General features: G+C 38.7%; 1 protein-coding gene across 6 annotated transcripts in view; it reads right to left on the minus strand.

Moving 5' to 3' along the window:
• The window catches only part of LOC144023820 (FERM domain-containing protein 4B-like), a 251,722-nt gene that overhangs the window by 33,240 nt on the left and 190,608 nt on the right, over window positions 1-27,874 (minus strand). For all 6 annotated transcript variants that reach the window (XM_077529709.1, XM_077529708.1, XM_077529707.1 and 3 more), the window contains 2 exons: window positions 24,938-25,014; window positions 24,262-24,400 (listed from right to left, as the gene is read on the minus strand). In XM_077529709.1, the coding sequence (XP_077385835.1) occupies window positions 24,262-24,400; window positions 24,938-25,014 (216 nt within the window). The remainder of the gene's footprint in view (window positions 1-24,261; window positions 24,401-24,937; window positions 25,015-27,874) is intronic.

The following is a 27,874-nucleotide window of genomic DNA, read 5'->3' on the forward strand; positions in this document are numbered from 1 at the left end:
ACCTGGGAGTTATTAAGCATAGCTTTCATTCACGATATTGCTTTTAATGTCCACAGAGGCTATCAAAAATAAATAAAAATATATATATGTTTGGATAAGTCTGATGCCAGTGAACATTTTGAGTGGTGGAAACTAAAAGAATATTCATAAATGACTTAGTTATCACACTTAGAATGAGTTTACATTTTTTGTACAAAATACCGTATGTGGGGTATTTTTTTTATGCCTCAAGGGCTAGGTGACGCTGCATATATAACTGAATGTTGTCATAGAGATAGCTTCAGGCCTTGACGATAAACATACATGTCAAGTTTGGGATTTTTTGGAGCATGTACCGGGGAGTTATTAAGCATATCCTTTTTCAGTGCGAAACACAAATTTTGATGCCCCGCCTTCATCATATAGTATTTCGAAAAGTCAAGATTTTTCCCCCTGTCGTTGGCTCAGCTCAGGTCTTGACATGGTCCAGGTCAAGTCTTAACTCAGTCAGATGAAACGTGTAGGAGAAGTGGGCAAAAGTCTGCCCCCTGTGAATGTGCAAATGTCGTCAAAAATGGGACATTCAAAAATTCGTAGCTCACTTCCTGTTCATTTTAGCATATGGGTCCAAGAGACTTTTTTTGTAGGTCTTGGGCTCCCTCATAAACCAAAACATTTTCGTAGATCTTGCTTAAACGTACAACCGGGGCTACTTCATTAAAAATTCCTAGGGGGCGCTATTGAGTCATTTTTGTAAAAATAGCACAATCAACAATAAAATATTGTTCATTTTACCAGGCCAGATGTGTGTGCCAAGTTTCATGAGTTTCTGCGCATGTTTAGACCCTCAAAACTGGCGTTGTTTTCTTGGCGAACAGTGCTTAGCCACGCCCACAGCGACTCGCGAAAACTCACAAACTTCGTGTTGTGACATCATGAAGGCCGAATCCCTCATCTGAGCAAATATGAGGTAGGTCCAGTTAACGTGTTTGGAGAAAAACGTAGAAGAAAATTCGTTAGAAAAAAAATTGCCACTATTCATAGCTCATTTCCTGTACATTTTAGCTACATGGTCCCAATAGACTTTTTTGTGCATCTCGGGGTGCTACACGTGCCTGCCAATTTTCGTTGCTCCAGCTCAAACGTGCCGGGCTTGGTTTTTATTTTTCTACGCTAGGGGGCGCTATAGAGTCGCGTTGTTATGACAACTTCATAATATCAAATTTTTCGCCGGGCCTGAGGAGTGTGCAAAGTTCGGTGAGTTTTCGTGAATGTTTAGGTATCCAAAATCGGGATCGTTTGCGGAGAATAAAGAAGAAGAATAATAATAACTAGAGCTGCGAGCAGCTATAAAGGGCCCTCGCAGCCCGGTCCACGTTGGGGTCCTTGCACGTTGGGGTACTTGCACGTTAGGGTACTGGCACGTTGGGGTACTGGCATATTGGAAGCAAAATTTCTTTGAAAATGGCATAATAAACGTTTACATGTAGAATATTTTTTTTGCCAGTGTGTGTCAAGCTCAACAGGTTTTGGTGATTGTTAAGACCTGCAAAAATCAGCGTCCTTATTTATTTTTAGGCAATGAGTTGCCCTGATTGGTATTTTTTGTAAAAGTGTATATATACATCATCGCTCGTTGTACTCATTGCACAATGTTACTTTTATTGTCCAAAGGGGCAATCAAAAATGAATAAAACAAAATGGAAACGTACATACGTTTGGATCGGTGTGAAGCCAGTGAACAATTTGAGTGGTGGAAACTAAAAGAATATTCATAAATGACTTAGTTATCACACTTAGAATGAGTTTACATTTTTTGTACAAAATACTGTATGTGTTTTTTTTTTTTTTTTTTTATATATTATGCCTCAAGGACTAGGTGGCGCTGTATTTATAACTGAATTTTGTCATAGAGATACCTTCAGGCCTTGACTATAAATATACATTTCAAGTATGGGATTTTTTGTAGCATGTACCTGGGAGTTATTAAGCATAGCTTTCATTCACGATATTGCTTTTAATGTCCACAGAGGCTATCAAAAATAAATAAAAATATATATATGTTTGGATAAGTCTGATGCCAGTGAACATTTTGAGTGGTGGAAACTAAAAGAATATTCATAAATGACTTAGTTATCACACTTAGAATGAGTTTACATTTTTTGTACAAAATACCGTATGTGGGGTATTTTTTTTATGCCTCAAGGGCTAGGTGACGCTGCATATATAACTGAATGTTGTCATAGAGATAGCTTCAGGCCTTGACGATAAACATACATGTCAAGTTTGGGATTTTTTGGAGCATGTACCGGGAGTTATTAAGCATATCCTTTTTCAGTGCGAAACACAAATTTTGATGCCCCGCCTTCATCATATAGTATTTCGAAAAGTCAAGATTTTTCCCCCTGTCGTTGGCTCAGCTCAGGTCTTGACATGGTCCAGGTCAAGTCTTAACTCAGTCAGATGAAACGTGTAGGAGAAGTGGGCAAAAGTCTGCCCCCTGTGAATGTGCAAATGTCGTCAAAAATGGGACATTCAAAAATTCGTAGCTCACTTCCTGTTCATTTTAGCATATGGGTCCAAGAGACTTTTTTTGTAGGTCTTGGGCTCCCTCATAAACCAAAACATTTTCGTAGATCTTGCTTAAACGTACAACCGGGGCTACTTCATTAAAAATTCCTAGGGGGCGCTATTGAGTCATTTTTGTAAAAATAGCACAATCAACAATAAAATATTGTTCATTTTACCAGGCCAGATGTGTGTGCCAAGTTTCATGAGTTTCTGCGCATGTTTAGACCCTCAAAACTGGCGTTGTTTTCTTGGCGAACAGTGCTTAGCCACGCCCACAGCGACTCGCGAAAACTCACAAACTTCGTGTTGTGACATCATGAAGGCCGAATCCCTCATCTGAGCAAATATGAGGTAGGTCCAGTTAACGTGTTTGGAGAAAAACGTAGAAGAAAATTCGTTAGAAAAAAAATTGCCACTAGGTGGCGCTATCAGTAAGATGAAATATAAGTTCATAGATGTCTTTAGGGCTGGACTCTCATCAAATGTGTGAAATTTTGAGAAGATAGGATCATCTCGGTCAAGTTAATGCAGCTTTTATTGTCACGAAAAATCTTCAGACTTTGCGGCACCGTAGCGGCCACGCCCTTTGGCGAAAAGTTACAATATTCGGTGTGGGGCATGATCAACATCTTAAGGCTTTTCTGACCAATTTTCAACTGGATCCCTTCAACGAGCTCAGTGCAGTAGCTAAAAACGTAAAGTATGACATTTATTGTTACCACTAGGTGGCGCTATATGTATAACTGAATTTTATCATATAGATGTTTTCAGGCCGTGACTATTACATTGCCTGAGAAGTTTGAGATTTTTTGGAGCTTGAACATGGGAGTTATAAAGCATTTGCTCTTTCTGGACAAATGAAATTTTAAAGACAATATTTGATGCCCCGCCCCCATCATATAGTATTTCGAAAAGGCAAGACTTTTTGCCCAGTTGTTCTCTCACGTCTTGAGATGATAAATGCCAAGTTTGAAGTTAATTGGATGAAAATTGTTTGCAGAGGGGGAAAAAGCATGACCACAGTGAATGTGCCAAAATAGGCCAAAATTGGACATTAAAAAATTCATAGCTCACTTCCTGTACATTTTAGCTACATGGTCCCAATAGACTTTTTTGTGCATCTCGGGGTGCTACACGTGCCTGACAATTTTCGTTTCTCTAGCTCAAACGTGCCGGGCTTGGTTTTTATTTTTCTACGCTAGGGGGCGCTATAGAGTCGCGTTGTTATGACGACTTCATAATATCAAATTTTTCGCTGGGCCAGAGGAGTGTGCAAAGTTCGGTGAGTTTTCGTGAATGTTTAGGTACCCAAAATCGGGATCGTTTGCGGAGAATAAAGAAGAAGAAGAAGAAGAAGAAGAATTTTTACAAAAACAATAGGGACCTCGCAGCGGTCGCTGCTCGGGCCCTAGTAATAATAATTTTTACAAAAACAATAGGGACCTCGCAGCGGTCGCTGCTCGGGCCCTAATAATAATAATAATTTTTACAAAAACAATAGGGACCTCGCAGCGGTCGCTGCTCGGGCCCTAATAATAATAATTTTTACAAAAACAATAGGGACCTCGCAGCGGTCGCTGCTCGGGCCCTAATAATAATAATTTTTACAAAAACAATAGGGACCTCGCAGCGGTCGCTGCTCGGGCCCTAGTAATAATAATTTTTACAAAAACAATAGGGACCTCGCAGCGGTCGCTGCTCGGGCCCTAATAATAATAATAATTTTTACAAAAACAATAGGGACCTCGCAGCGGTCGCTGCTCGGGCCCTAATAATAATAATTTTTACAAAAACAATAGGGACCTCGCAGCGGTCGCTGCTCGGGCCCTAATAATAATAATTTTTACAAAAACAATAGGGACCTCGCAGCGGTCGCTGCTCGGGCCCTAATAATAATAATAATAATTTTTACAAAAACAATAGGGACCTCGCAGCGGTCGCTGCTCGGGCCCTAACTAGAGCTGCGAGCAGCTATAAAGGGCCCTCGCAGCCCGGGCCACGTTGGGGTCCTTGCACGTTGGGGTACTTGCACGTTAGGGTACTAGCACGTTGGGGTACTGGCATATTGGAAGCAAAATTTCTTTGAAAATGGCATAATAAACGTTTACATGTAGAATATTTTTTTTGCCAGTGTGTGTCAAGCTCAACGGGTTTTGGTGATTGTTAAGACCTGCAAAAATCAGCGTCCTTATTTATTTTTAGGCAATGAGTTGCCCTGATTGGTATTTTTTGTAAAAGTGTATATATACATCATCGCTCGTTGTACTCATTGCACAATGTTACTTTTATTGTCCAAAGGGGCAATCAAAAATGAATAAAACAAAATAGAAACGTACATACGTTTGGATCGGTGTGAAGCCAGTGAACAATTTGAGTGGTGGAAACTAAAAGAATATTCATAAATGACTTAGTTATCACACTTAGAATGAGTTTACATTTTTTGTACAAAATACCGTATGTGTTTTGTTTTTTTCATATATTATGCCTCAAGGGCTAGGTGGCGCTGTATTTATAACTGAATGTTGTCATAGAGATACCTTCAGGCCTTGATTTTAAGCATACATGTCAAGTGTGGGATTTTTTTGGAGCATGTACCGTGCAGTTATTATGCATATCCTTCATTCACGATATTGCTTTTAATGTCCACAGACGCTATCAAAAATAAATAAAAATATATATATGTTTGGATAAGTCTGATGCCAGTGAACATTTTGAGTGGTGGAAACTAAAAGAATATTCATAAATGACTTAGTTATCACACTTAGAATGAGTTTACATTTTTTGTACAAAATACCGTATGTGAGATATTTTTTTTATGCCTCAAGGGCTAGGTGACGCTGCATATATAACTGAATGTTGTCATAGAGATAGCTTCAGGCCTTGACGATAAACATACATGTCAAGTTTGGGATTGTTTGGAGTATGTACCGGGGAGTTATTAAGCATATCCTTTTTCAGTGCGAAACACAAATTTTGATGCCCCGCCTTCATCATATAGTATTTCGAAAAGTCAAGATTTTTCCCCCTGTCGTTGGCTCAGGTCTTGACATGGTCCAGGTCAAGTCTGAAGTCAGTCGGATGAAACGTGTAGGAGAAGTGGGCAAAAGTCTGCCCCCTGTGAATGTGCAAAAATCGTCAAAAATGGGACATTCAAAAATTCGTAGCTCACTTCCTGTTCATTTTAGCATATGGGTCCAAGAGACTTCTTTGTAGGTCTTGGGCTCCCTCATACACCTAAAAATTTTCGTAGATCTAGCTTAAACGTACAACCGGGGCTGCTTCATTAAAAATTCCTAGGGGGCGCTATTGAGTCATTTTTGTAAAAATAGCACAATCAACAATAAAATATTGTTCATTTTACCAGGCCAGATGTGTGTGCCAAGTTTCATGAGTTTCTGCGCATGTTTAGACCCTCAAAACTGGCGTTGTTTTCTTGGCGAACAGTGCTTAGCCACGCCCACAGCGATTCACGAAAACTCACAAACTTCGTGTTGTGACATCATGAAGGCCGAATCCCTCATCTGAGCAAATATGAGGTAGGTCCAGTTAACGTGTTTGGAGAAAAACGTAGAAGAAAATTCGTAAGAAAAAAAATTGCCACTAGTTGGCGCTATCAGTAAGATGAAATATAAGTTCATAGATGTCTTTAGGGCTGGACTCTCATCAAATGTGTGAAATTTTGAGAAGATAGGATCATCTCGGTCAAGTTAATGCAGCTTTTATTGTCACGAAAAATCTTTAGACTTTGCGTCACCGTAGCGGCCACGCCCTTTGGCGAAAAGTTACAATATTCGGTGTGGGGCATGATCAACATCTTAAGGCTTTTCTGACCAATTTTCAACTGGATCCCTTCAACGAGCTCAGCGCAGTAGCTAAAAACGTAAAGTATGACATTTATTGTTACCACTAGGTGGCGCTATATGTATAACTGAATTTTATCATATAGATGTTTTCAGGCCGTGACTATTACGTTGCCTGAGAAGTTTGAGATTTTTTGGAGCTTGAACATGGGAGTTATTAAGCATTTGCTCTTTTTGGACAAATGAAATTTTAAAGGCAATATTTGATGCCCCGCCCCCATCATATAGTATTTCGAAAAGGCAAGACTTTTTGCCCAGTTGTTCTCTCACGTCTTGAGATGATAAATACCAAGTTTGAAGTTAATTGGATGAAAAATGTTTGCAGAGGGGGAAAAAGCATGACCACAGTGAATGTGCCAAAATAGGCCAAAATTGGACATTAAAAAATTCATAGCTCATTTCCTGTACATTTTAGCTACATGGTCCCAATAGACTTTTTTGTGCATCTCGGGGTGCTACACGTGCCTGCCAATTTTCGTTGCTCTAGCTCAAACATGCCGGGCTTGGTTTTTATTTTTCTACGCTAGGGGGCGCTATAGAGTCGCGTTGTTATGACGACTTCATAATATCAAATTTTTCGCCGGGCCTGAGGAGTGTGCAAAGTTCGGTGAGTTTTCGTGAATGTTTAGGTACCCAAAATCGGGATCGTTTGCGGAGAATAAAGAAGAAGAAGAAGAAGAAGAAGAAGAAGAAGAAGAAGAAGAAGAAGAAGAAGAAGAAGAAGAATTTTTACAAAAACAATAGGGACCTCGCAGCGGTCGCTGCTAGGGCCCTAATAATAATAATTTTTACAAAAACAATAAGGACCTCGCAGCGTTCGCTGCTCGGGCCCTAATAATAACTAGAGCTGCGAGCAGCTATAAAGGGCCCTCGCAGCCCGGGCCACGTTGGGGTACTTGCACGTTGGGGAACTTGCACATTGGAGTACTGGCACATTGGAAGCAGAATTTCTTTGAAAATGGCATGATAAACATGTGGATTTTTTATTTTTTTTGCCAAGTGTGATGAGTGTGTCAAGCTCATTGGGTTTTGGTGATTGTTAAGATCTGCAAAAATCAGCGTCTTTTTTTTATTTTTAGGCAATGAGTTGCCCTGATTGGTATTTTTCGTAAAAGTATATATACACACATCATCGCTCGTACTCATTGCACAATGTTGCTTTTATTGTCCATAGAGGCGATCAAACAAAATAATAAAAAAAATAAAAAATACGTATGTTTGGATCGGTGTGATGCCAGTGAACATATTGAGTGGTGGAAAGTGAAAGAATATTCATAAATGACTTAGTTATCACACTTACAATGAGTTTACAATTTTTGCAAAAATACCGTAAGTGAGGCATTTTTTTTTTTATGCCTCAAGGACTAGGTGGCGCTGTATTTATAACTGAATTTTGTCATAGAGATACCTTCAGGCCTTGACTATAAATATACATTTCAAGTATGGGATTTTTTGGAGGATGTACCTGGGAGTTATTAAGCATAGCCTTCATTCACGATATTGCTTTTAATGTCCATAGAGGCTATCAAAAATACATAAAACTAAATAACAAAAATATGTATGTTTGGTTAGGTCTGATGCCAGTGAATATTTTGAGTGGTGGAAAGTAAAAGAATATTCCTAAATGACTTAGTTATCACACTGAGAATGAGTTTACATTTTTTGTACAAAATACCGTAAGTGGGGTATTTTTTTTTCATGCCTCAAGGGCTAGGTGGCGCTGCATATATAACTGAATGTTGTCATAGAGATACCTTCAGGCCTTGATGATAAACATACATGTCAAGTTTGGGATTTTTTGGAGCATGTATCGGGGAGTTATTAAGCATATCCTTTTTCAGTGCGAAACAAATTTTGATGCCCCGCCCTCATCATATAGTATTTCCAAAAGTCAAGATTTTTCCGTCTGTTGTTGGCTCAGGTCTTGGCATGGTCCAGGTCAAGTCATAAGTCAGTCGGATAAAACGTGTAGGAGAAGTGGGCAAAAGTATGCCCCCTGAAAATGTGCAAAAATCGTAAAAAATGGGACATTCAAAAATTCGTAGCTCACTTCCTGTTCATTTTAGCGTATGGGTCCAAGAGACTTTTTTGTAGGTCTTTGGCTCCCTCATACACCTAAAAATTTTCGTAGATCTTGCTTAAACGTACAATCGGGGCTGCTTCGTTAAAAATTTCTAGGGGGCGCTATTGAGTCATTTTTGTAAAAATAGGACAATACATGATAAAATATTGCTCATTTTGCCAGGCCAGATGTGTGTGCCAAGTTTCATGAGTTTCTGCACATGTTTAGACCATCAAAACTGGCGTTGTTTTCTTGGCGAACAGTGCTTAGCCACGCCCACAGCGATTCGCGAAAACTCACAAACTTCGTGTTGTGACATCATGAAGGCCGAAACCCTCATCTGAGCAAATATGAGGTCGGTCCAGTTAACGTGTTTGGAGAAAAACGTAGAAGAAAATTCGTAAGAAAAAAAATTGCCACTAGGTGGCGCTATCAGTAAGATGAAATATAAGTTCGTAGATGTCTTTAGGGCTGGACTCTCATCAAATGTGTGAAATTTTGAGAAGATAGGATCATCTCGGTCAAGTTCATGCAGCTTTTATTGTCACGAAAAATCTTCAGACTTTGCGGCACCGTAGCGGCCACGCCCTTTGGCGAAAAGTTACAATATTCGGTGTGGGGCATGATCAACATCTTAAGGCTTTTCTGACCAACTTTCAACTGGATCCCTTCAACGAGCTCAGCGCAGTAGCTAAAAACGTAAAGTATGACATTTATTGTCACCACTAGGTGGCGCTATATGTATAACTGAATTTTATCCTATAGATGTTTTCAGGCCGTGACTATTACGTTGCCTGAGAAGTTTGAGATTTTTTGGAGCTTGAACATGGGAGTTATTAAGCATTTGCTCTTTCTGGACAAATGAAATTTTAAAGACAATATTTGATGCCCCGCCCCCATCATATAGTATTTCGAAAAGGCAAGATGTTTTGCCCAGTTGTTCTCTCAGGTCTTGAGATGATAAATGCCAAGTTTGATGTGAATTGGATGAAAAATGTTTGCAGAGGGGGAAAAAGCATGACCACAGTGAATGTGCCAAAATAGGCCAAAATTGGACATAAAAAAATTCATAGCTCATTTCCTGTACATTTTAGCTACATGGTCCCAATAGACTTTTTTTGTGCGTCTCGGGGTGCTACAGGTGCCTGCCAATTTTCGTTGCTCTAGCTCAAACGTTCCAGGCTGGGTTTTTATTTTTCTACGCTAGGGGGCGCTATAGAGTCGCGTTGTTATGACGACTTCATAATATCAAATTTTTCGCCGGGCCTGAGGAGTGTCCAAAGTTTGGTGAGTTTTCGTGAATGTTTAGGTACTCAAAAATGCGATCGTTTACGGATAATAATAATAATAATAATAATAATAATAATAATAACTAGAGCTGCGAGCAGCTATAAAGGGCCCTCGCAACCCGGGCCACGTTGGGGTACTTGCACGTCGGGGTACTGTCAAATAGGACAACGACCATCTAAAATGTTTTTGACAAGCCTTGTGTGTGCAAAGTTTAATCAAAACACAAAATATGGTGTGCAATTCCCAAAATAAATTCAAATTGGCGGACTTCCTTTTAGGTTTAGCATACGGCTACAGAATACTTTTTGTAGGTCTTAAGCTAATAGGTATGCCTCCCAGTTTTCACAAATCTAGGTCAGGTCATCTTTAGTTGTGTATCGCTTGAATCATACAATAGGAAATGCTCCATACAAATGCATAGAGGGCGCTATTGAGCACAACGTTGGGTTACTTGCACGTCAGGGTACTGGCACGTTGGGGTACTGTTACATGGAACAAGGACCATTTAAAATGTTAGTTTTTTCCATGCCTTGTCTGTGCAAAGTTTAATGAAAAAGGCCAAAAATGATGTATAATTCCCAAAATAAAATCAAAATAGCGGACTTCCTCTTTGGTTTGGCAAATGGCTACATAATACTTTTTTGTAGGTCTAGCATAATCATACAATCGGAAATGCTTCATAAAAATGTCTAGAGGGCGCTATTTATTGCAAATTGCACAATAAATCTCTAAAAATTCATGTTCATGACAAGTCTGATGTGTTTGCAAAGTTTCATGAGTTTTCATGTGTATAAAAAAAAAAAAAAGCAGCACTTGACAAACAATGCATTGCTATGGCAACAGCGTGTTACAAAATAAAAAACTTTCGATTACTTTGCATCTTAAACATCTTAAGATGAAACACACCAAGTTTGAAGACAGTCGGATAAATTTTGTAGGAGGGGTTCGTTAAAATATGACCCCTGAAAAAGGCCACAAAAAATGGCAACAAATCCCATCATAAATCAAAATGGCGGACTTCCTGTTTGGTTTAACACATGGTTCCAAGAGACTTTTTTGTACATCGTGGGCTCTTATGTATGCCTGCAAATTATCATAGCGCTAGGTGAAACATACAACCGGGAATGCTTCGTTAAACGGGAGTTTTTTTAGCTCAAAATGTGATGCCCGGCCCCTGGGGGACTTCCTGTTGGGTTTAGCACATGGCACCAAGAGACTTTTTTGTACATCCTGGGCTGTTACATATGTCTACAATTTTTCGTCGCTCTAGCTGCTCGTACAACTGGGAATGCTTCATTAAGAAGGATTTTTTTTCCTTTGCAAAAAGTGCATGCCACGACAACAGCGTGTGACGAAATAAAAAACTTTCAATAACTTTTCATTTTCAACATCTTAAGATGAATCACACCAAGTTTGAAGATGATCTGATAAACTCTGTAGGAGGAGTTTGTTAAAATATGACCCCTATGAAATGGCCAAAAAAAATGGCAACACATTCTAAAGTAAATCAAAATGGCGGACGTCCTGTTAGGTTTAGCATATGGTTCAAAAAGAGTTTTTTGTACCTCGAGGGCTGTTATATACCTCTACAAATTTTGGTAACTCTAGGTGAAACGTACAGCCAGATATGCTTTGTTAAAGAGGAGTTTTTTATCTCAAAATGTGATGCCCGGCCCCTGGGGGACTTCCTGTTGGGTTTAGCACAGGGCACCAAGAGACTTTTTTTTGTACATCTTGGGCTGTTACATATGTCTACAAATTTTCGTAGCTCTAGCTGCTTCGTACAAATGGGAATGCTTCTTTAAGGATATTTTTTTTCCTTTGCAAACAGTGCATGCCATGACAACAGCGTGCGACGAAATACAAAGCTTTCAATAACTTTTCATCTTCAACATCTTAAGATGAATCACACCAAATTTGAAGATGATCGGATAAACACTGTAGGAGGAGCGTTAAAATAAGACCCCAATGAAATGGCCCAAAAAATGGCAACACGTTCCAAAATAAATCAAAATGGTGGACTTCCTGTTAGGTTTAGCATATGGTTCAAAAAGAGTTTTTTGTAGGTCATAGCCTGTTACATATGTGTACCAATTTTCGTAGCTCTAGATTAAACGTACAACCGGCAATGCTTCGTGAAGTAAGAATTTTTAAACTCTAAATTTGATGCGCCGCCGCCATCATATAGTATATCAAAAACTTTTCATTTTTCACAATGATGTTGTCCCAGGTGTTGAGATGGTACATCCCAAGTTTGAAGTCAATCGGGTTAACCGTGTAGGAGAAGCGGGCAAAAGTATGACCCCTGTAAATGTGCAAAAATGGGCCAAAATTGGACATTCAAATACTCATACCTCACTTCCTGTCTATTTTAGGGTACACATATCAAAGAGGTTTTTGTTCATCTGGATGTGCTACAGGTGCCACACAATTTTCATAGCGATATGACAATCGTAGCGGGACAGGGATCCGTTAAACCTATGTAGGTGGCGCTACAGAGCCATTTTTCTGTTATCATGTATGGCGACTTTAAAATATCAAATTTTTCGCCAGGCCCGATCTCCGTGTAAAGTTTGGTGAGTTTTCGTTCATGTTTAGTGCCTCAAAAATGTGGTTGTTTGCGGAAAAGAATAATAACAAAGAACTAGAGCTGCGAGCAGCTATAAAGGGCCCTCGCAACCCGGGCCACGTTGGGGTATTTGCACGTCGGGGTACTGGCATGTTGGGGTACTGTCAAATAGGAAACCATCTAAATTGTAAACGTTTTTGCCATGCTTTGTGTTTGTAAAGGTTCATGGAAAGGCCAAAAATGATGCACAATTAACAAAATAAAATCAAAATGGATTGGCACATGGCTATATAGAATACTTTTTGAATATATTCGGCATGCCTGCCAATATTCACACATCTAGCTGAATCATATAAACGGAAAGACTTAATAAAAATGTCTAAAGGGCGCTATTGAGCCATTTATTACAATTGCACAACAAATATCTAAATAAAATATTCATGTTCCAGACAGGTCTGGTGTGTGTGCAAAGTTTTGTGTGTTTTCGCCCATATTTAGACTCTCAAAGAAGCATTTTTCTTCACAAACAATGCATGGCTAGAGCAAAGGCGTGTGACAAAATAAAAAAATTCAATAACTTTTCATCTTAAATATCTTAAGATGAAACACGAATGAAAGAAGACGATCTGATAAGTTCTGTTGAAAATATGACCCCTATAAAAGGCCCCAAAAAATGGCTACAAATACCAAAGTAAATCCAAATGGCAGACTTCCTGTTTGATTCAGCATATGGCTTTAGAAACCTTTTTGTAAGTCTTAGGCTGATAGGTATCCCAATTTTTACAAATCTAGCTGAATCATAAAATACAAAACATTTGCAAAAGCTTCATAAAAATGTCTAGAGGGCGCTATTGAACCATCCATCCATCCATCCATTTTCTTGACCGCTTATTCCTCACAAGGGTCGCGGGGGCTGCTGGCGCCTATCTCAGCGGGCTCTGGGCAGTAGGCGGGGGACACCCTGGACTGGTTGCCAACCAATCGCAGGGCACACAGAGACGAACAACCATCCACACTCACACGCACACCTAGGGACAATTCGGAGCGCCCAATTAACCTGCCATGCATGTCTTTGGAATGTGGGAGGAGACCGGACGCTATTGAACCATGTATTGCAAATTGAATAAGAAATCTCTAAAATATTCATGCTTATGACAAGCCTGATGTGTGTGTAAAGTTTCATGAGTTTTTGCACATGTTTAGACCAACAAAAAAAAAGCATTATTTTACTTGGCAAACAATGCATCACCATGACAATGGCGTGCGACAAAATAAATAACTTTCGATAACTTTGCATCTTAAACATCTTAAGATGAAGCACACCAAGTTTAAAGACAGTCGGATAAATTTTGTAGGAGGAGTCCGTTAAAATATGACCCCGAAAAAAGGCCACAAAAAATGGCTACAAATCCCAACGTAAATCAAAATGGCGGACTTCCTGTTTGGTTTAGCAGATGGTTCCAAGAGACTTTTTTGTACATCGTGGGCTCTTATGTATGCCTCTAAATTATCATAGCGCTAGGTGAAACGTACAACCGGGAATGCTTCGTTAAAGATTTTTTTAGCTCAAAATGTGATGCCCGGCCCCTACGGGACTTCCTGTTGGGTTTAGCACATGGCACCAAGAGACTTTTTTGTACATCGTGGGCTGTTACATGTGTCTCCAAATTTTCGTAGCTCTAGCTGCTTCGTACAACTGGGAATGCTTCATTAAGAAGGAAGTTTTTCCTTTGCAAACTGTGCATGCTACGGCAACAGCGTGCGACGAAATAAAAAGCTTTCAATAACTTTTCATCTTCAACATCTTAAGATGAATCACACAAAGTTTGGAGATGATCGGATAAACTCTGTAGGAGGAGTTCGTTAAAATAAGACCCCTATGAAATGGCCCAAAAAATGGCAACACGTTCCAAAGTAAATCAAAATGGCGGACTTCCTGTTCGGTTTAGCATATGGTTCAAAAAGAGTTTTTTGTACCTTGAGGGCTGTTACATATGTCTTAAAATTTTGGTAACTCTAGGTGAAATGTACAGCCGGGAATGCTTCATTAAGTAAGAATTTTGAAACACAAAATTTGATGCCTCGCCTCTGGCGGACTTCCTGTTAGGTTTAGCATATGGCACCAACAGGCTTTTTTGTAGATCATAGTCTGTTACATATGTGTACCAATTTTCGTAGCTCTAGATTAAACGTACCACCGGCAATGCTTCGTTAAGTAAGAATTTTGAAACTGTAAATTTGATGCCCCGCCACCGTCATATAGTATGTCAAAAACTTTAGATTTTTTACCATGATGTTGTCCCAGGTGTTGAGATGGTACAGCCCAAGTTTGAAGTCAATCGGGTTAACCGTGTAGGAGAAGCGGGCAAAAGTATGACCCCTGTAAATGTGCAAAAATGGGCCAAAATTGGACATTCAAATACTCATACCTCACTTCCTGTCTATTTTAGGGTACACATATCAAAGAGGTTTTTGTTCATCTGGATGTGCTACAGGTGCCACACAATTTTCGTAGCCATAGGACAATCGTAGCGGGACAGGGATCCGTTTAACCTATGTAGGTGGCGCTACAGAGCCATTTTTCTGTTATCATGTATGGCGACTTTAAAATATCAAATTTTTCGCCAGACCCGATCTGCGTGTAAAGTTTGGTGAGTTTTCGTTCATGTTTAGTGCCTCAAAAATGTGGTTGTTTGCGGAAAAGAATAATAACAAAGAAAAAGAAGAAGAAGAAGAAGAAGAATAACTAGAGCTGCGAGCAGCTATAAAGGGCCCTCGCAACCCGGGCCACGTTGGGGTATTTGCATGTCGGGGAACTGGCATGTTGGGGTACTGTTTCATAGGAAACCGTCTAAATTGTAAATTTTTTTGCCATGCTTTGTGTTTGCAAAGTTTCATGGAAGGCCAAAAATGATGCACAATTAAAATAAAATCAAAATGGATTGGCACATGGCTATATAGAATACTTTTTGAATATATTCGGCATGCCTGCCAATATTCACACATCTAGCTGAATCATATAATCGGAAAGACTTCATAAAAATGTCTAGAGGGCGCTATTGAGCCATTTATTACAAATAGCACAACAAATCTCTAAATAAAATATTCATGTTCTAGACAGGTCTGGTGCGTGTGCAAAGTTTTGTGAGTTTTCACCCATATTTAGACTCTCAAAAAAGCATTTTTCTTCACAAACAATGCATGGCTACAGCAAAGGCGTGTGACAAAATAAAAAAATCCAATAACTTTTCATCTTAAATATCTTAAGATGAAACACGCCAAAGAATGAAGACGATCTGATAAGTACTGTTGAAAATATGACCCCTATAAAAGGCCCCAAAAAATGGCTACAAATACCAAAGTAAATCAAAATGGCAGACTTCCTTTTTGATTCAGCATATGGCTTTAGAAACCTTTTTGTAAGTCTTAGGCTGATAGGTATCCCAATTTTTACAAATCTAGCTGAATCATAAAACACAAAACATTTGCAAAAGCTTCATAAAAATGTCTAGAGGGCGCTATTGAACCATTTATTGCAAATTGAATAAGAAATCTCTAAAATATTCATGCTGATGACAAGCCTGATGTGTGTGTAAAGTTTCATGAGTTTTTGCACATGTTTAGACCAAAAAAAAAAAGTAACATTTTACTTGGCAAACAATGCATCGCCATGACAACGGCGTGCGACAAAATAAATAACTTTCGATAACTTTGCATCTTAAACATCTTAAGATGAAGCACACCAAGTTTAAAGACAGTCGGATAAATTTTGTAGGAGGAGTTCGTTAAAATATGACCCCTAAAAAAGGCCACAAAAAATGGCTACAAATCCCAACGTAAATCAAAATGGTGGACTTCCTGATTGGTTTAGCATATTGCTCCAAGAGACTTTTTTTGTACATCCTGAGCTCTTATGTTTGCCTGCAAATTATCATAGCTTTAGGTGTTTAATCAAAACGCAAAATATGGTGTGCAATTCCCATGCATTGCTATGGCAACAGCGTGTGACAAAATAAAAAACTTTCGATTACTTTGCATCTTAAACATCTTAAGATGAAACATACCAAGTTTGAAGACAGTCGGATAAATTTTGTAGGAGGGGTTCGTTAAAATATGACCCCTGAAAAAGGCCACAAAAAATGGCAACAAATCCCATCATAAATCAAAATGGCGGACTTCCTGTTTGGTTTAGCCCATGGTTCCAAGAGACTTTTTTGTACATCGTGGGCTCTTATGTATGCCTGCAAATTATCATAGCGCTAGGTGAAACGTACAACCGGGAATGCTTAGTTAAAGAGGAGTTTTTTAGCTCAAAATGTGATGCCCGGCCCCTGGGGGACTTCCTGTTGCGTTTAGCACATGGCACCAAGAGACATTTTTGTAGATCCTGGGCTGTTACATATGTCTACAATTTTTCGTCACTCTAGCTGTTTCGTACAACTGGGAATGCTTCATTAAGAAGGATTTTTTTCCTTTGCAAAAAGTGCATGCCACGATAACAGCATGTGACGAAATAAAAAACTTTCAATAACTTTTCATTTTCAACATCTTAAGATGAATCACACCAAGTTTGAAGATGATCGGATAAACTCTGTAGGAGGAGTTTGTTAAAATATGACCCCTATGAAATGGCCAAAAAAAATGGCAACACATTCCAAAGTAAATCAAAATGGCGGACGTCCTGTTAGGTTTAGCATATGGTTCAAAAAGAGTTTTTTGTAAATCGAGGGCTGTTATATACCTCTACAAATTTTGGTAACTCTAGGTGAAACGTACAGCCGGGTATGCTTTGTTAAAGAGGAGTTTTTTTTAGCTCAAAATGTGATGCCCGGCCCCTGGGGGACTTCCTGTTGGGTTTAGCACAGGGCACCAGGAGACTTTTTTGTACATCTTGGGCTGTTACATATGTCTACAAATTTTCGTAGCTCTAGCTGCTTCGTACAACTGGCAATGCTTCTTTAAGGATATTTTTTTTCCTTTGCAAACAGTGCATGCCATGACAACAGCGTGCGACGAAATACAAAGCTTTCAATAACTTTTCATCTTCAACATCTTAAGATGAATCACACCAAGTTTGAAGATGATCGGATAAACACTGTAGGAGGAGTTCGTTAAAATAAGACTCCAATGAAATGGCCAAAAAAATGGCAACACGTTCCAAAATAAATCAAAATGGTGGACTTCCTGTTAGGTTTAGCATATGGTTCAAAAAGAGTTTTTTGTAGGTCATAGCCTGTTACATATGTGTACCAATTTTCGTAGCTCTAGATTAAACGTACAACCGGCAATGCCTCGTGAAGTAAGAATTTTTAAACTCTAAATTTGATGCGCCGCCGCCGTCATATAGTATATCAAAAACTTTTCATTTTTCACAATGATGTTGTCCCAGGTGTTGAGATGGTACATCCCAAGTTTGAAGTCAATCGGGTTAACCGTGTAGGAGAAGCGGGCAAAAGTATGACCCCTGTAAATGTGCAAAAATTGGCAAAAATTGGACATTTAAATACTCATACCTCACTTTCTGTCTATTTTAGGGTACACACTTCAAAGAGGTAGCATACGGCTACAGAATAACTTTTGTAGGTCTTAAGCTAATAGGTATGCCTCCCAGTTTTAATAAATCTTGGTCAAGTCATCTTTAGTTGTGTATCGCTTGAATCATACAATTGGAAATGCTCCATAAAAATGCATAGAGGGCGCTATTGAGCACAACGTTGGGTTACTTGCACGTCAGGGTACTGGCACGTTGGGGTACTGTTACATGGAACAAGGACCATTTAAAATGTTAGTTTTTTCCATGCCTTGTCTGTGCAAAGTTTAATGAAAAAGGCCAAAAATGATGTATAATTCCCAAAATAAAATCAAAATAGCGGACTTCCTCTTTGGTTTGGCAAATGGCTACATAATACTTTTTTGTAGGTCTAGCATAATCATACAATCGGAAATGCTTCATAAAAATGTCTAGAGGGCGCTATTTATTGCAAATTGCACAATAAATCTCTGAAAAATTCATGTTCATGACAAGTCTGATGTGTTTGCAAAGTTTCATGAGTTTTCATGTGTATAAAAAAAAAAAAAAGCAGCACTTGACAACTGTTACATGGAACAAGGACCATTTAAAATGTTAGTTTTTTCCATGCCTTGTCTGTGCAAAGTTTAATGAAAAAGGCCAAAAATGATGTATAATTCCCAAAATAAAATCAAAATAGCGGACTTCCTCTTTGGTTTGGCAAATGGCTACATAATACTTTTTTGTAGGTCTAGCATAATCATACAATCGGAAATGCTTCATAAAAATGTCTAGAGGGCGCTATTTATTGCAAATTGCACAATAAATCCCTGAAAATTCATGTTCATGACAAGTCTGATGTGTTTGCAAAGTTTCATGAGTTTTCATGTGTATAAAAAAAAAAAAGGGCAGCACATGACAAACAATGCATTGCTATGGCAACAGAGTGTTACAAAATAAAAAACTTTCGATTACTTTGCATCTTAAACATCTTAAGATGAAACACACCAAGTTTGAAGACAGTCGTATAAATTTTGTAGGAGGGGTTCGTTAAAATATGACCCCTGAAAAAGGCCACAAAAAATGGCAACAAAATCCATCATAAATCAAAATGGCAGACTTCCTGTTTGGTTTAGCACATGGTTCCAAGAGACTTTTTTGTACATCATGGGCTCTTATGTATGCCTGCAAATTATCATAGCGCTAGGTGAAACGTACAACCGGGAATGCTTCGTTAAAAAGGAGTTTTTTAGCTCAAAATGTGATGCCCGGCCCCTGGGGGACTTCCTGTTAGGTTAAGCACATGGCACCAAGAGACTTTTTTGTACATCCTGGACTGTTACATATGTCTAAAATTTTTTGTCGCTCTAGCTGCTTCGTACAACTGGGAATGCTTCATTAATAAGATTTTTTTTCCTTTGCAAAAAGTGCATGCCACGACAACAGCGTGTGACGAAATAAAAAACTTTCAATAACTTTTCATTTTCAACATCTTAAGATGAATCACACCAAGTTTGAAGATGATCGGATAAACTCTGTAGGAGGAGTTTGTTAAAATATGACCCCTATGAAATGGCCCAAAAAAATGGCAACACATTCCAAAGTAAATCAAAATGGCGGACGTCCTGTTAGGTTTAGCATATGGTTCAAAAATACTTTTTTGTACCTCGAGGGCTGTTATATACCTCTACAAATTTTGGTAACTCTATGTGAAACGTACAGCCGGGTATGCTTTGTTAAAGAGGAGTTTTTTAGCTCAAAATGTGATGCCCGGCCCCTGGGGGACTTCCTGTTGGGTTTAGCACAGGGCACCAAGAGACTTTTTTGTACATCTTGGGCTGTTACATATGTCTACAAATTTTCGTAGCTCTAGCTGCTTCGTACAAATGGGAATGCTTCTTTAAGGATATATTTTTTTCCTTTAAAAACAGTGCATGCCATGACAACAGTGTGCGACGAAATACAAAGCTTTCAATAACTTTTCATCTTCAACATCTTAAGATGAATCACACCAAGTTTGAAGATGATCGGATAAACACTGTAGGAGGAGTTCGTTAAAATAAGACCCCAATGAAATGGCCAAAAAAATGGCAACACGTTCCAAAATAAATCAAAATGGTGGACTTCCTGTTAGGTTTAGCATATGGTTTAAAAAGAGTTTTTTGTAGGTCATAGCCTGTTACATACGTGTACCAATTTTCGTAGCTCTAGATTAAACGTACAACCGTCAATGCTTCGTGAAGTAAACTCTAAATTTGATGCGCCGCCGCCGTCATATAGTATATCAAAAACTTTTCATTTTTCACAATGATGTTGTCCCAGGTGTTGAGATGGTACATCCCAAGTTTGAAGTCAATCGGGTTAACCGTGTAGGAGAAGCGGGCAAAAGTATGACCCCTGTAAATGTGTAAAAATTGGCAAAAATTGGACATTTAAATACTCATACCTCACTTTCTGTCTATTTTAGGGTACACACTTCAAATAGGTTTTTGTTCATTGGGATGTGCTACAGGTGCCACACAATTTTCATAGCCGTCGGACAATCGTAGCGGGACAGGGATCCGTTTAACCTATGTAGGGGGCGCTAAGGAGCCATTTTTCTGTTATCATGTATGGCGACTTTAAAATATCAAATTTTTCGCCAGGCCTGATGTGCGTGTAAAGTTTGGTGAGTTTTCGTTCACGTTTAGTGTCTCAAAAATGCGATTGTTTGCGGAGAAGAAAAAGAAGAATAATAAGAAGAATTCCTACAAAAACAATAGGGCCTCGCAGCGGCACCGCCGCCGCCGCTGCTCGGGCCCTAATAATAATAATAATAATTCGAACGAAAAACAATAGGGACCTCGCAGCGGTCGCTGCTCGGGCCCTAACTAGAGCTGCGAGCAGCTATAAAGGGCCCTCGCAGCCCGGGCCACGTTGGGGTCCTTGCACGTTGGGGTACTTGCATGTTAGGGTACTGGCACGTTGGGGTACTGGCATATTGGAAGCAAAATTTCTTGGTGAAAATGGCATAATAAACGTTTACATGTAGAATATTTTTTTTGCCAGTGTGTGTCAAGCTCAACGGGTTTTGGTGATTGTTAAGACCTGCAAAAATCAGCGTCCTTTTTTAGTTTTAGGCAATGAGTTGCCCTGATTGGTATTTTTTGTAAAAGTGTATATAGACATCATCGCACGTTGTACTCATTGCACAATGTTACTTTTATTGTCCAAAGGGGCAATCAAAAATGAATAAAACAAAATGGAAACGTACATACGTTTGGATCGGTGTGAAGCCAGTGAACAATTTGAGTGGTGGAAACTAAAAGAATATTCATAAATGACTTAGTTATCACACTTAGAATGAGTTTACATTTTTTGTACAAAATACCATATGTGTTTGTTTTTTTTTTTATGCCTCAAGGGCTAGGTGGCGCTGCATATATAACTGAATGTTGTCATAGAGATAACTTCAGGCCTTGACGATAAACATACATATCAAGTTTGGGATTTTTTGGAGCATGTACCGGGGAGTTATTAAGCATATCCTTTTTCAGTGCGAAACACAAATTTTGATGCCCCGCCTTCATCATATAGTATTTCGAAAAGTCAAGATTTTTCCCCCTGTCGTTGGCTCAGGTCTTGACATGGTCCAGGTCAAGTCTTAACTCAGTCAGATGAAACGTGTAGGAGAAGTGGGCAAAAGTCTGCCCCCTGTAAATGTGCAAAAATCATCAAAAATGGGACATTCAAAAATTCGTAGCTCACTTCCTGTTAATTTTAGCATATGGGTCCAAGAGACTTTTTTTGTAGGTCTTGGGCTCCCTCATACACCTAAAAATTTCCAAAGATCTTGCTTAAACCTACAACCGGGGCTGCTTCGTTAAAAATTTCTAGGGGGCGCTATTGAGTCATTTTTGTAAAAATAGCACAATACATGATAAAATATTGCTCATTTTACCAGGCCAGACGTCTGTGTCAAGGTTCATGAGTTTCTGTGCATGTTTAGACCCTCAAAATTGCCGTTGTTTTCTTGGCGAACAGCGCTTAGCCACGCCCACAGCGATTCGCGAAAACTCACAAACTTCATGTTGTGACATCATTAGGCCCGAAACCCTCATCTGAGCAAATATGAGTTTGGTCCAGTTAACGTGGTTGGAAAAAAACGTTGAAGAAAAATCATAAGAAAAAAAATCACCAGTAGGTGGCGCTATCAGTAAGATGAAATATAAGTTCGTAGATGTCTTTAGGGCTGGACTCTCATCAAATGTGTGAAATTTTGAGAAGATAGGATCATCTCGGTCAAGTTAATGCAGCTTTTATTGTCACGAAAAATCATCAGACTTTGCGTCACCGTAGTGGCCATGCCCTTTGGCGAAAAGTTACAATATTCGGTGTGGGACATGATCAACATCTTAAAGCTTTTCTGAACAATTTTCAACTGGATCCCTTCAACGAGCTCAGCGCAGTAGCTAAAAACGTAAAGTATGACATTTATTGTTACCACTAGGTGGCGCTATATGTATAACTGAATTTTATCATATATATGTTTTCAGGCCGTGACTATTACGTTGCTTGAGAAGTTTGAGATTTTTTGGAGTTTGAACATGGGAGTTATTAAGCATTTTGTCTTTCTGGAAAAATGAAATTTTAAAGGCAATATTTGATGCCCCGCCCCCGTCATATAGTATTTCGAAAAGGCAAGATGTTTTGCCCAGTTGTTCTCTCAGGTCTTGAGATGATAAATGCCAAGTTTGAAGTCAATTGGATGAAAAATGTTTGCAAAGGGGGAAAAAGCATGACCACAGTGAATGTGCCAAAATAGGCCAAAATTGGACATAAAAAAATTCATAGCTCACTTCCTGTACATTTTCGCTACATGGTCCCAATTGACCTTTTGTGCGTCCCGGGGTGCTACAAGTGCCTGCCAATTTTCGTAGCTCTGGGTCAAACGTGCCGGGATTGGTTTTTATTTTTTTATGCTAGGTGGCGCTATAGAGTAACATTTTTATGACAACGTCAGAATATAAAATTTTTCGCCGGGCCCGAAGAGTGTGCAAGTTTCGGTGAGTTTTCGTAAATGTTTAGGTCCTCAAAAATGCGATCGTTTGCGGAGAATAAAGAAGAAGAAGAAGAAGAAGAAGAAGAAGAAGAAGAAGAAGAAGAATTTTTACAAAAACAATAGGGACCTCGCAGCGGTCGCTGCTCGGGCCCTAATAATAATAATAATAATAATAATCCGATCGAAAAACAATAGGGACCTCGCAGCGGTAGCTGCTCGGGCCCTAAAAAGAAGGGGCAGAGGCAGAGGCAGAGAACAGAACAGAACAGAACAGAACAGAACAGAACAGAACACAACACAACACAACACAACACAACACAACACAACACAACACAACACAACACAACACAACACAACACAACAGAACAGAACAGAACAGAACAGAACAGAACAGAACAGAACAGAACAGAACAGAACAGAACAGAACAGAACAGAACAGAACAGAACAGAACAGAACAGAACAGAGCAGAGCAGAGCAGAGCAGAGCAGAGCATAACATAACATAACATAACATAACATAACATTTCCAAAACTGGAAATTCGCTTAGGAGCAACATTCTCTATGTATCTAAATTGCAAAAGCCATCAGCCCTCATTGTGTGTTAGCTCAGCAAATGTGCCAAATGAAGCACAAACGCAAAAAGTATGAAGTATTTTGCATCGTTGTGTAATTGGACAGCAACTAAAAAACAAGAGAAATCCTTTTGCCATGTTGTCATGATCTTTTTCCCGTTTTTTTTTCAAAGCACTTTTATCCATTCTAAGCTTCACTGTACGTATTTTTATGTCGGGTCTGCATTTCCATCCGAGCCTCCTAACAACCAGAATAATAATAATTTAAAAAAATAAATAAAATCTACTGATTCGCCGCTCAGCCAACTCAACAGACTGAGAAATAAAATGTTCGCTGAGCACAGTAAACAGCTCTTACGCATCAACAGTTCTAACTACCTGAACCTCTTGTTGTCTAAAAATCCATTCTATTCTCATTAAGCTTAAGTGCAGAGAACATAAAAATATACAACACGAGAGCCATTTACTTTCAAACTGCAGGTATATACATGCTTGGACAAAACTTTTGGTACCCCCTCTGTTAATGACAGAAAAATGAAAATGAAAAATACTACTACTATTATACTACTACTACTACTTAAAAAAGAAAAAAGAAAAAAAAAAGGAAAAAAAGAAAAAAAAAGAAAAAAGTAATGATTCAAATGTAATCAAAATTAACCAATGAGAATCAGACACTGCTCTTGAATTGTGGTTCAACAGAATAATTTTTTAAAGGAATAAACTCGTGACAAAGGCCTAGACAAAAATGAAAGTAAAATGAGTGGATGTTAAGATAATTGTAGCTGGGACTAAGAGGCAAATACTCACTCGACTTTGCTTTCTGTCCAGGTAGAACTGGTGTTGACTGATAGCCATCACCCAGATAGTTTTAATTAGAGAATGACTGGCATACCAGGAGTGAATGACAAGGCCACTCTGTCCAAAGGTCCGCTTGCTCACTGTTCGACTATTGAAAATAAAAACATTCATTTTCTTTTCATTCCAAAACACTAATTGCAATCCCCTAACAAGTTTTGTGAATCCTTTTGTTGGACAGCAAAAATAACAGCATCAAAGGATATCATAAGTGTCACCACAGAGCATACAAATTACCCTCAATGAGCTGTGGGCAGCACAAAACAAATTTTGAATTATTATGGTTACATACACAAAGCTTCAAAATCCATCCTAATTTAGTATAATAAATTATGGCGAATCAGCACATTTTTCAAGACAGCCTGTTGTTTTTAATTAAAGCTCTGATGTAGGTAAGCAGCACATGTAAGATGTGAAGTGAAGTTCCCCACTAACAGCAGGAAAACACTTGTTTAATAAGCAGGTTCCAACCACTAACAAGATTCCCTACATTGACCACTGTGGAAAAACGCCTTTCACAGTGTGCAAGGATAAGAACATCCATGACAATAGCTGCAACTGTAGCTGTAATAAAAGAAATCACAGCCAAGACAAAAGATCAAAGATCTGTGACGATAGGTGAACTGACCTCTGTGGGTCGTTTACTTCCACAGCAAATTTCTTCTCCCGGAAGTACAAGTTCTCCAACTGCTTCCACAGGAACAACTGCAAAATGAGACATTGCAAGTCAATGATCGAATGATTTTCGAACAAATTCATTCAATGTTACAAATGAGTGCAGAGTCTAAAAAAATCTAAACTTTATTATTATTATTTATTTATTTTTTTCCTCTCAAGAATTCAACCACAGGTGATTTTAATGCACTTCATCAAAATTCTAAAATTTTTAACTGAAAAATTGATAAAAAAAAAAAAAAAAAAAGGTTACTTTTCAAAAGGTGTGTGTGATTTCTGTTGAGTATTGTAAATTAGCATGATGACATGTTATCTATACATATAAGATTCTATTTGTTCAGAAAAGCAAGATTTGAGATTGATGAAGCAATGACAAGTACAAAATCCTAACTTTAGATGAAAAAAAATTGTATTTCTCAAGAATTCAGCCAAAGGTGATTCTAATGTACATCCCAATTACATAATTTGTAAATTGTTCACTGAAAAATTGTTAAAGAAAAAAGTTTTCAAAGGGGGAGTATCATTTCTGTTTACATTAGATGACATGTTATTTGATACAAAAACAAAAGATTTTATTTGCTCAAATAATCAAGACTTGCGATTTCATCCATCCATTACCTTTTTAAGCAATAAATAAATAAATAAAATAAGATAAAAGACAACAATTAAGAAGTGTCTCATTTCAGTCAATGCTTATGTGGTAATATAATAACAGATATGAATGCCCTGGCAGGAAATTCAGGTGGCGACAACACTGCGGCAATCATTGTACTATACAACTGTACTATTACACGGCTGCTGCATGTCATTTTGCATTTCATTACATTTTTATAGTCCCTCAAGAGAAACTTAATTTACACTCTACTGTAAATTTATGTTATACACCACACAGAGAACCAAAGTGAATTGTGTTAGCATTCACGACAGGTTTTCATTCTGCAGGAGAGAGTATGCCTCAGAAAAGAACAAAAAAAAAACAGCTCCTCTGCTCATTAAAGTGTCATACTCTTTCAAACAAACACACTGTATTTCAAAAACGGAATGCAAAGTTTAGGTGGATGATGTGATAAAGGCTTACCTTCAAGGTTAATTTTGACTTATCACTGCTATATTCCTGTGTATTGAATCCTACTGACTTTGAGTTTCCCACAGGGTTTGAGCTCCCTTGAACAATGCTCTTTCTTGTCTGTTCTCCGGGAACCAGATAGGTGTTGCAAGAGTTTCAGCTGAGCCACACCCCTTTAACCACCCCCGTCCTCTGACATCACACGCACCTCACCCTCGGCTTTGCACCAGTCTGAGCTGCTCCTACTCTCTCCCACCTACACATAGCTCTTCCTTTTTAGTCAGACCAGACAAACAGGTTGCGTTCACGTAAATAATAAGAGCCAATTTTGAAAAGCAGCGATAGATAGATAGATCGATAGATCGATAGATCGATAGATAGATAGAACAGACACATAACACGAGGTGTGTCATAAAAATTCCAGTACTGACGCAACATATTTCAAATCCAAGCTACTATTTTCCCCTTCATTGTAATTGCCCTAGAATATATAACGGGGAACTCTATGCACTGTGTGGAAATTCAGCTTTTTTTTTCTTTTTTCTTTTTTTTTAAATATCCTCTTTGTCAGGTCATCAAGCAATGAGCAGAATGAATGCCCAACGAGACTGGACTTGCTAGGAAAAGTCATCACCACTGATGAGTCATTCATCTACGGGTATGACCCAGAGACCAAACGTCAAAACCTTTAGTGGAAGAGACAGACGGCGGGAGTCGTCGCAGATCAATATGTATGCTTCACCATGACAACATGCCTGTTCACAATGCCCTGAGCATCCGACAATTCCTAGCCAAGAAGATCACGGTTCTGGAGCAACTTCCCTTGCCCAACCTGGCTACATGTGATTCCCACCCCATGAGAAAGTAGTGAATTTTATTCTGTGCTATCCCAAACAAATACTGGGTATCCTATCAATTGCATAGCAGATGTGTAAGTGGAACAAAGATGTTGGTACTATTAAAAAAAAAAAAAAAAAAATACAGCCAGGGTGCTCATCTTATTGTTGGTGGTCGCATGCAAATTCACACCCGCTTGACACCATCGTCCATCACTAAGCATCATTTACATTGTGACAACAGATAACAGTGATTCATGCAATATAGATACTTTCATGAATCATCGGCGCAACTAGGCCTGATTTACAGTTTAAATTTCAAGATACACAATTCCTATTTTTTCCGCCTAAGTGGTACAATTCAGATATAAGATATAAATACAACAACAACAACAACAACAAAACATGGGAACAGCTATTCCTAGATCCGATCTAGGCCTTTTAGCAAATATGGATAAAATTCCCTTTTTGAAAATCATATCCTTCAATGCAACAGCACAGTAAACAGGCCAAATGAATCAAAGCGGTGAACCTTGTGTCATCACAATATACTGTTCAGTGAAGATTATGCTCCTGCACTTGTTTTTTTATTTCTTTAAAAGATATCCCCTTCCACAAACAGCGCAAATAATGTCATACATGTGGTAAACCTAAACAAACGAAAGCATAGAGGGTCTAAATATCATAGATTAGAGCTATAGAGTAATGTCGAGGTTACCTGCATTAAAACCTATGAGGAGAGAGTTCCCCATATGCTAGCACAAAGTATAGAAAGTACACTTCACAGACTGCTTCTGAGGCTAATGCCAAAATATGTTTGGGATGTGACACACCTCAAACTTTGTAAAAGGGAACAAGTATGAGACTACAAGTCATTTTCTTGCAGATCTCTTTAACCCCTACAGAAATTTCACACAGCTTCTACAGTTGGTACAAAAAAAAACAAGTTTCTCATATTTTTCATTGTAGCATAGGCTTATCCTGCAAG

The sequence above is a fragment of the Festucalex cinctus genome, chromosome 8, assembly GCF_051991245.1.
Source record: "Festucalex cinctus isolate MCC-2025b chromosome 8, RoL_Fcin_1.0, whole genome shotgun sequence".
Taxonomy (NCBI): domain Eukaryota; kingdom Metazoa; phylum Chordata; class Actinopteri; order Syngnathiformes; family Syngnathidae; genus Festucalex; species Festucalex cinctus.